Source organism: Akebia trifoliata, chromosome 11, assembly GCF_017979445.1.
Source record: "Akebia trifoliata isolate Shusen 1 chromosome 11, ASM1797944v1, whole genome shotgun sequence".
In the NCBI taxonomy this organism is placed as follows: domain Eukaryota; kingdom Viridiplantae; phylum Streptophyta; class Magnoliopsida; order Ranunculales; family Lardizabalaceae; genus Akebia; species Akebia trifoliata.
The window spans coordinates 6,021,858-6,032,353 of record NC_141385.1 but is presented as its reverse complement, the minus strand read 5'-3'; the positions used below and the strand labels follow the sequence as shown (position 1 = coordinate 6,032,353).

The 10,496-nt window shown below is 37.2% G+C and overlaps 1 protein-coding gene across 4 annotated transcripts; it reads right to left on the bottom strand.

The window, feature by feature from the left end:
• On the bottom strand, nt 1-9,503 carry LOC147390578 (uncharacterized). 4 transcript variants are annotated; one of them, XM_086458196.1, is made up of 4 exons: nt 9,285-9,503; nt 8,450-9,171; nt 8,257-8,349; nt 1-348 (listed from the first exon to the last, which is right to left on the bottom strand). In XM_086458196.1, the coding sequence occupies exons 1-3, from the start codon at nt 9,373-9,375 to the stop codon at nt 8,263-8,265; spliced, it is 900 nt and encodes a 299-aa protein (XP_086314322.1). In that variant the 5' UTR covers nt 9,376-9,503; the 3' UTR covers nt 1-348; nt 8,257-8,262. The 4 variants fall into 4 exon arrangements, with proteins under 4 accessions (XP_086314322.1, XP_086314323.1, XP_086314321.1 ...); XM_086458197.1 differs by having other exon boundaries at nt 1-342; XM_086458195.1 differs by having other exon boundaries at nt 1-342; nt 8,257-8,355; nt 9,285-9,501.
• Between the last annotated feature and the right edge of the window lie 993 nt (nt 9,504-10,496).

Genomic DNA, 10,496 nt, shown 5'->3' with positions numbered 1-10,496 from the left:
TGCAATCACAAGCCAATCAACTCGACACTAATCTCATAGTAAACCAGCAACTCTAGTTATACAACTGCAAATTAACACTACTATCTTCCTATAAATTCTAATAGAGTATAAAACCGGGATAAATTATCCATTTAAAAAAATATACAAGACAGTATTGCAAAGCTAGTTAGTTCAAGCTGTCGAGAAAATGCATCACCATACATACTGCAATCCTGACATTGTTCATTTAGTCTGCTCTACTGTTCTTTATTCTTCTGTAGAAAAACTTGAACATTAAATGATCAAAACCTATATGTACTGTTCAAATGCTCATCCTTTTCCATCTCTGCTTCTCATCATGATCTGTTTCTGCAAAGAAAAAACAGAAGCCAATGAGCATGACCAATGAGAGAGAGACTTTTTTTCAATTGTTGCATATTCAAGTTGGGTTGAGATGAACAAAATAAGTGAATTTAGTTGTGCCATATGGTCTTGAACGATTTCAATTCTAAATAACTCTGCTTTCTTGGGAAGTGGCAAAGCTAAAAACCAGATAGAAAGAAGTTTTTCCATGAGTTTTGTTGAAGCCAATCATATTGGATGGGATAGGCGTAGAAACTCTACATGAAATATTTGAAGATAATAAAAATGAAATGCGGCCAACTAATATTTTCTGGATTGAGAAAATAAATAATTAGTCAAGCCGGATCAATGCCGCCATGGTTGAAGGTTTTGTACAGTCTCAGAATGTCCTCAACCAAGACATTTCAGTTTTGGCCCAAGACCAGAATTAATTATCAGCTTCGAGACATTAAATATCTCAGGATTGTTTTGGACTGTCTTGGTTGAGTAAGTCTCATTCTTCTCCTGACCAAGACATTGCCTCGAGACGTGATTTTAAACCTTGAACGCCACTCAAAAAAAAAAAAGGCTGAGACGAAGTACTCTACCCTCCCAACCAGCAAGAACCTGGTTAGTATTGATGAGTGATGACAACAGATTGATTTGTGAAATGGTTATATGAAAAATCATGGTTACTAAAATACTAGAGGGCAGCACGAAAGTTGACACTGAGTCTAGAAATGGAACTAAATTAACTAAACTTAAACCTTAAGAGTAATATCTTTTTACTGGATTACTAAGAATAACTAATCAACCTTGTTTTGGCATGTAGATCCATCAAGGGTGCACGAAGCACCCATGAGTTCAATTCAACATAGCATTGCATGTTCTCTCAAAATATATTAATTCATTGATTGCACATTCTCTTTGAAGACACACTGAAGCCTGTCTAGGAGAAAATTTCCTCTTTGAAGAATATTATAGGCGTCAAATTGGAGCAATGGTTTGAAGGGGATAAAATCATTGGCATGGACTATAAGATAGACATTATAGAAAATTTAAAAGCACCATGGCTTGCAAATGGGTATATATATATATATAGATAACTCCTTTAAATTAAAAAAAACCTGAATGAATAATACTGACTGGAGAAAAACGAGGAATACATCTGATATATGGAAGTCTTTAAGATACAAAAATGTTCATTTTAACTTCATTTCCTTCAAAGTGGTTATAATACAACCACAATCATGAGAAACTAGAGAGCATGTCCATCACGAGTAACATCTGTTGTGTCTTGTTCAAAGTAGGATAGTTTACTATCAACTTATTGAAATTAATTCTCTATTCATTCAACCCCATCTTTGGACAACACATTCTGAATGGCACGATGATATGTTCAAACCTCATGTGATTCTATTATTACTATCTTTTATGATAGGATTAACTACCAAAGGGAACAGAGGTAACTTCACCCACAAACAAATCATTATTGTTGATGGATGTGACTTTCAAGGATGTAGCACATGTCTTGCAAAAGGAAAAGAGTTGGTTGACCCATATTCCCATTTGTGGACTCTTGGAATGATGAAAGACGAGATCAATTCTGGCAACCCTTCACTAGTTCTTAAGGACTGAATTCAATGGATAACCATCTCAAAAGGGTACAGAACCTCCTTTCAGTGATATAGCATCGGCTCAATATCCATCAACTACACCTCAAGAGCGGTATCCCTTCTTATTGCAACAAGAGATACTGATTCCTATTAGAAGCATATTGAAAAACCAATTTACTTGTCAACTACTACGAGACTAGATGTGGCATAACCATCACCCAATATACGCATGCTCCATGGGTTCCCATCTTATATCCACATAAGTAGAGCTTTAGTACAAAGCACTGACATCATGAATTGGAGAGACCATTTTCAAGTTTCAATATCTTCCGTTTATAAGTTGGAGATTTATAATTCTTCCGTTTTACTGGATGGAATTTCAATGAATTAGGTCCATAAGAGCCATGAAGTACTGGATTTTCAATCCAAAATGAATCGCTTAAGTTAGGACTCGGATTTCTAGGCCATTCTGGTAGTTCGACCGTGAAATTCCTTTGTTTCGGTATTTCCGGAATATGAGTGTGTGACTTGTTATAATTGATCCTATTGATAGTACAGAGAATGGGTCTGTCATCTTGATAGAGATGGTTCTGCCTCGTCGGATATTCATTCTAGTATCTGGAGCACAGAATATATGGAATAAATCAAGAAATATTTGAACTATGATTCATACCTACTATTCAGATCTCGCGACCGGACTCAAAAGTTGTTGAGAGGTTCCATATTGCCGAGCCGAAGGGCAGCACTTCTGTACGTGATCGTAGTATGTCACGTCGTCTCGTCCCCGCTGCATCGAAGAGTACCTATGCACTATGTTCCGGCTCACTGATAAGGAAGATAGAGTTGGGGTGGGGGTCTACGATGTGATACTAAAGTATGACCCGGGGAGATACATGCTAACTATGGGTAGGAAGCAGGAACCATTATGTAATAAATGTCGGGGGGTTACAGAAAGATTATACTACCATCGATCCGACAGAGCGGAACGACCAGAAAAATAAGTGGAGTTAGAAAGCCGTATGATAGGTGGTAACTATCTTGTACGGTTCGGGGGGTAATCGGCGTACTCCGATCAGTGGGGGGAATCTTTGGCTCTATCGAACATACAGGGAATTGGAGGTAGCATTCCACCGATGTCAAGTCATGGACCGGTTCCTCCAGCCCTTTTTCTATGTGTTGGTGTTCTATATGACCGACATAAGACTTGACTTGCTAGATATTACAGGGGTTCAGTGAGCACCGTGCTGAATTTCTCTACCATTTCCTTCTCTTCCACTTTGGCCAATATGATTTGACTTGGCATTAGTAGCTTTATCGGGGAATTTCCCATCTCAATAGGAGCTTTCTAAAAAAATAACTTAGTAGCCACATTAGCAACGCTTGGAATGATTTTAGGTGTGACATATTCCCTTTGGTTATATAATCGTGCGGTTTTTGAAAATTTAAAACCCGATTTCCTCCATAAATTCTCCGATCCAAATGGCAGAGAAGTTTCCATATTTATACCTTTTCTTGTTGGAGGGGCGACCGTCCGTTGAACTACCAAAGAATAAAGGGTAAACCAATGTGATCATGACATTGTAGGTGCTTGCGATGGGACGGATGCGACTTCCCTCATAAGTAATGGGTGGCATAGCCCGTTGCAGAAGTCCCCCCTTTTTTTTATCCATTTCTTTAGTCTTTAGGGAGCAAACTATGACCCAGTAAGCTCCAGCCCCCCAGAAAGAACCACCTGAGGCGTTTCGGCCCCCTAATCGGGGGCCTACTGATATCTAGAGTAGTTCCATCAGGGCCGAAGAGAAAGTGTAGTAGTGTAGTCATTTAAGCGGCTATTAGTTAACTACAACATAATTGACTAGACTATCGATATCAGGTGTATTTCCGTCATGTTCTGGCCTACGTGTACAGGAGCGCACTTACGTTTTCTTCGCTGGGACCTAGAGAAAGAAAGGACGGGGGGCGACCATGCATGGCACTTCTCGACCGTGTCTCCGAGGGACAGTTGAACGAGCGACTCATGAATGCTGCCGGGTCGGACGAGCCAATAACTCGAACGCGTTCGGTCTGTTTTTTGAGCAAGAATCACAGCGTTACCTTACCTTCACCATGATACGGACTCCAAGTTCTTATGGCAGAGCACGAGGAGATTTATCATCAATCATTGATGACCGCTCTAGTCTCGTCTTTCTAGTTGGGATTAAGTTCCCTCCTTTCCTTACTTGGCCTGCTATCTCTATCTATCTGTTTTTATGATACGATGATAGTTGGTATCAATCCAGAGAGAGTGTCGAAGATTAGGAAGACAAGTAATCCCTCCTAGAATCTTTTGATCCTTTCATTTTTCCCTTGCTTTATGTTTTCCTCCTACTTATCTATTCTTATTTGATTCTATTAGATTAGCTTTCTAATTGGTCTTAGCCGTAGTCCTAGCTAGTACTTCATGTGATTCAAAGGAAATCCTAAACACAATCTAGCATTTACATTGCATGTTTTTTCCCCTATTTTCCAATAAAAATTCTTTATTTCAAAACTCTAAATAGCAGTGAAAGCTCAAGCATTGTGGTTACCCTAACCTTAAAAAAAAGTTCAGGAAGAAAAAATAAAAGATAGGAAAGTATAGGAAGGGGGGAGAAACTCATAAACACGTAAGCCCAAAACAGAATAAAAGTCATGTCCATGAACATCTCTCTTATTAAAACAATCTCCAAGTAATTTCCCACTCTTGACGAGATAGATGTTCAAGTATGAATACAAGTTTTGCTTCTTTGGATGATATGGAAGATTCTCCAGATACCCTATCCTTGAACGCAACAAATGACATGTCCAAAATCACCTTCAACCACAATTTTGGCCAAGTTGAGATCCTTGGCTTGTTTTTGAGCCGTCAAGAAGAGCAACAATTTTGGACTTATAAGAGTCACATTCTACAGAGAGACAAGAAAGAGTAGGTAATTCTCCACTTGTAGATCATGGGTTGGTAATTAGTGGATTGTATAACCATCAAGAATCCCCCAACCCCATCAAGAAACCCATCAAGTCCTCCTTTCACCATTGGGAACATGAAGTTGGAATCTCTAAATCGCGGAACGGCATGCCGCAGTGAAAATGTACGCTGGCCCTGTACACACCGCCCACCACACCCTGGGAATCGATTTTGCCTGAAGCATCGAACCAATGGCAGAATTGTCATTCCAATGCTGGTCAAACATGAAGGATGGATCTTGCCTCAACTAAAGTTGTACCTAGTCTCCTTGGGTAGGGAATCACTTGGCTGGTCATGCCCAATTTTTAAATGAGAGGTCGGAGGGTTCTCTAACACCTGGGGTGTCTTGTCCAAGTAAATCAGAAAACTTCAGCCTCTTCTCAAAATGAAGATGGATTAGAATAAACGAATATGAAGCTAGGAAGGTGATCAAGTTAGTCTCGAAAGGGATCAGAAAAATCCTAACTAGGAAAGGAAATATCACTTTAACAGGACGGAAAAATGATTTTTTCCTATCTTGGATGCTTGGTGATTCATATATTACATAAGGAGTATTTTTAGTCTTTTGCCTACGAGAGTCATGTAGATTTTCAGTAATGTGATAAAGGTTTCTATAGCTAGCTCAATAGTGATCACAATTGTAGAGACTTCTAGCTCATAGAGATCATAACTGTGATCACAATAGTAGCTAATAGTGATCACACGTCTATGGTATTGTCATGCATCAGTCACAGATTTACCACCTGACCAAGGTAGCACTTTGTTTTCTACCTTTCTTGAAGAGTTGCACCGACAAAAACTTACTTTTAGGTTGTCACACAAAAAATTAGTATTGTTTCACAATGCATCTAAATACACACCTTCACGTCAAATTCATGATGCACTCGGTATTAAAATGAAACCTAATTTGTTTCACTAAACTGCTTGCACAAAGTGCCAAGATGACATGCAAAAATTTGAATCAGTTCCCTTGGATTCATGGATCTCATAACACTTCAGGCATTGTGTCAACAGTGTGACTAGTCCCCTTAAAACTTCAAGTTCTTCTCAAAGATCATGTGGGGAGTTTGACCATATTCATTTTTTTTTTCTTCATCTCAAACAATAATGGAACTCCATTTCTTCCCAAAAACTAATGGTTGGGTGTTACTGCTAATAATGGTTGTTATCTACCTTCATGGAATGTTGGATAAAAACAAGGTTGAAGGTGCCTCAATGAATATCATTTGCTATATGCACATTGGGCATCTCAGCTATCCCCCATTTCAACTTTTGGGACTACGTAAGGTTCTAACCTCATGAAGCGGGGTCCTCTTTTCCTTGGGTGGGATTTGGGGTGGTGTCTTGTAGCCCAAATTTGCAGTGGGTGTTTCTTTTTAGATAAGCACACAATTTTCTATTTCAGATAAGCTTTTGCTTTGGGCTTTTCCAAGTTGTACTAGGTTTGGGACTTATTAAAGCCATTGTTTTAGGCCTTCTTTTTGTTGTTTTCAATTTGCATATAGTGAAAGCTCTCGATCATCTTCACCATTGGACTTAGTCCTTACTGGAAACTCACATAATTTGCCTCTTGTATGTCAGATCGCTTTCTTTTTAGGTAATGAATGTTCATTTTTGTGATTGTTATCGAATATGATCAATCCTCAATTCCACAACAATTTCTGGGGCTTACAAGAAGCAAAAGGGCGCATAGAGATTCTCATGGATAACTTCCATATCAATAAGAAAATTTGGGATTTGGCATACACCTTAAACATCCCATTCCCTTCACATGCTTGCCAAGATCTGCAAAATGAGTTTGCAGAATGTCTAGCAAAGGATGTTCTTCTTGACTTCTCAGAGATGATCTATGTTATAGTGTGAGATTTCATTTATAGCGAGTTATCTATGTAATTATTCTTTTCCTCTCTCTTCTCTCCCTTATTACTTCAATTTTTCTTTCTTTGGCTGTTTTATCCCTTATCTTCGATAAAACACTGTAAAATACATATTTTTTAAAAAAAGGTGAAATTCTAGCTTTAGAAAAAACTTAAGGATTAAAGGATAAATCAAGTTGCTATCCTCCTTAATTGTCTAGAAGTTTCCTATATGTATAACTTGTAGATTCCTTCCAAAATAGTGTCCCATCGAGAGTGGAAAAGTTGATTATTTTTCTATTGGTAAATTTTGGAAGCACTTATCCTTCAAAGGTTTAAGATCCCATGTGGATTGTTCCCCTTGCTGAAATACTATGGACTACAGATCCTAAACATATGAATAATGTGTAGGGGAATTTAAAGAGTATAATTTAATTTACTCCAGTGATCTCTTCGTGTCCCGGTTATTAAATTAAATGAGGAGAACTCGAAACAGAAAATTGAAAAAAGAGAACTGTCATATTGAAGGGAAGTATGGAAAGAACATATGTTAATGGTGCTATAATCGCATTGCTAAGGTAAAGACTCCTTTAAACCATGGGTTCTTAGCGATATATTACTTATGAAGAGAATATTTATAGATAAAATTTTTATTTATTCATATTATTATATTTAAGTTATCTCAAAGGCATTGATGTATATTCAAGGTACTATTAATCAATGAATTTGTGAACAATACACACACTTCTTTAATTATAATAGCAAAGATTTGTTATGTATTGCTTATGGAGAGAATTTTTATAGATAAAAGTATTATTCATTCATATTATTATATATAAGTTATCTCAAATCCATTGATGTCATTTCAAGGTACTATTAATCAATGAATTTGTGAACAATACACACACTTCTTTAATTATAATAGCAAAGATTTGCTATGTACGCCCCACCCACCCACCCACCCACCAAAAAAAAAGATTAATTGAAAGTGAAATTACACAATGAGTGAGAAAGCAGAAAAACAAAATGCATTTGAGCTGACCTCATGTTAGGTAATTTATCTTTTCTTACTACTGTTCTCCATTCTTCCATAGAAGCTTATAACCTTTGCTAATTAAACAACCCATGAGGTGCGATCTTTACTCCTCTTTTCATCTATCTGTTCATCTAAATATAATCTAGTTTTGCGAGTACAAAAATCTTCAATCACATAAGGAACGATTCATCATTGTTGAAGCCGTAACCCATAAGAATTCATAAACATTTCAAATAACTATATTACTTATCAACCAATCAAATTATTATCTACAGCAGGTTCAACCCTAATCCCAAATTCTGCAACTAGCACATATATAAGAGAAATTTACCAAAACGGAGCACAAATTTGGTTTATTTACCAAATCAAACTAACATACCTATAGGAAGATCATAGTTATAAGAAGAAGAAGAAACAATAAATTTCAGAGAAAGTTTTCTTCACCTGGTATTATCTATTGGATCCCTTCAGAACATCAAGCAATCCACAGCAACTCTTCCATGAAGTTGGTTGTACCATCGGCCGCGCTAAAGCTCCCTGTTGCTGCCAACCAATTCAAATTCAAAAAAATGAAAAATCCACAATTATTTAAAATAGAATTTAAAAGAAATTATACTTTCCAATCTAATTAACAAACCTGATTGTCTGATCTTTCAGCAGTCTGATACTCTGTGTGATGTTCAACACCATTACTAATCTCAAACCCTTGAGAACCCGAAGTCGGCAGTGTTTTCTCCTCACCTTCAATTAACGACGAATCGATCACACTCGAATCCCCAATTTTCTCAACCGGTGCACCTTCCACAACCTGAGTAACCTCTTCGGATAAAGGAACAACCTCCTCAACTGGATCAACCTTGTCGATCAGATTCGAATCAACCTTCTCGATCGGATTAGAATCAACAGCAATCTTTGTTTCGTTAACCAAATTGCAATTCTCCTCCTTCACCTCCTCCAATTCCTTCTTTTTCTCAATCGATCCAGATTCTCCATCAGAACTACTACCACTACTACTAGATGAACTCTCAGAATCCTCTTTCGATTCCTTCACAGATTCAGCAAACTCAATACTAACAGTTCTACGAATCTCAGAATTACCTTCGATCACCATTTTCTCAACCACCACCTCGTCTTCCTCATTAAGAGACTTGAAATCCCTAACAATTTCAACAACTTCATCGCCGCCATGACCAGATTGAGATCCTTCCATCGATCTGTTATCAGAAACAGTAGCTATGGAGCCCGATTCAATAGATATCAAAGAATCTCTCTGTTCTTCCTCCTCTTGCCCTAATTGGCGTTCATGAAATGTAGTTGGGGAGCTTACTTCACCACTATCACTTTCCTTCTCATCATTTCCTATATATAGAGAGAAAGAAAGAGAATGATTTAGAGAGAGAAACAATTATGTAAAAATAGTAAGAGAGAAATAGAGAGAGAGAAAGGTGGGTGTAGGGTAGTAGAGAGAGTACCTTGAAGCGAGTTAGTTGGAGAATGGTGGGTGTTGGTTAAGTTTTGTTTGTGTTTCTTGGCAGCTTTTCTCTTCTTAGCACCTGACGGCATGATCGGAGATCGTGGTGGGTTTCTCTCTTGTCTGCCTTTTATTGATTGATTTGCTTTTTTTTTTTTTTTTTCTTTCCTTCTTTTTTTTCTTTTTCTCTCTCTATCTATCTGTCTATCTCTTTAGCTGTATCTGTTAGGCTCTCTGTGTGGGAGATGTGTAGACTAGAGAGAGAGGCAGAAAGACGAGTGGGTCCCCTTACTGTAAAAAATGTTAAAGACCGGTTTGAAACTTGAAAGTGAGACTGTTAGAAAGATAATTTATTAACCTCAAGAAAATGACCCAAATACCCTGATATTCGATTTCTAAGTTAAAAACATTGATTTTTCCATCCCAAAATCAAGTATCTTGGTTGAATTATTTTTAACCTATTCAATTTATTATCCTCGATGTCTTGTACAATCTTAAGGTCGGTGGCACGCGTAAAAAAAATTAGTTGTTGAGCCTTTCTTTATAGAAAAATCCAGACGATTTGCATAGAGGTTGAGGATTAAGGCATTTAAGTCATTTCACAAAAGTCTTTTACATGACTGAAGTCAAGGGCTATATTAAATACTCACTTCATCCAAGAAGAAAACCGGTGAGAAAAACAGAGCAAATTGTGGGTGGTGAGTCTCGTGAGCGTAGATTTCATTACTAACCCATTAATCGATGTATTGTCACTCTTAAGTACATCAATGTCTACCTTCACTAATAAAAATACGAAAATACTTAAAGTAACGTTGAAATTGACATCGTTTCACTTATTGATGATGTGGATGTTTAAAAAAATATAGATACTTTTCATGGAGTTGCAAATGAGAAGCATCTATGATTCTATTTACACCAATGCGTGAAACGATGTCAATTTTAATGTTACTCCAATATGACTTGTAAAAATATTCTCACATTCAACTTTAAGCCCAAACCCCTTATTTTCTCGACAACTCATCTTTAACCTTTAAATAAATAAAAAATATTTTTGAGTCTGTAATCTTAGGGTTCTATCTCGAATCATATAGGATTTTTGGGTAGGTTGAAGAGGATGGACTTATAGAGATTCTATCATGTTGTCACACTAACTTTTGCTAATACCACTCCAATTCATACATAAATGACCAAAGAATTAGCAATAGGTGTTTTC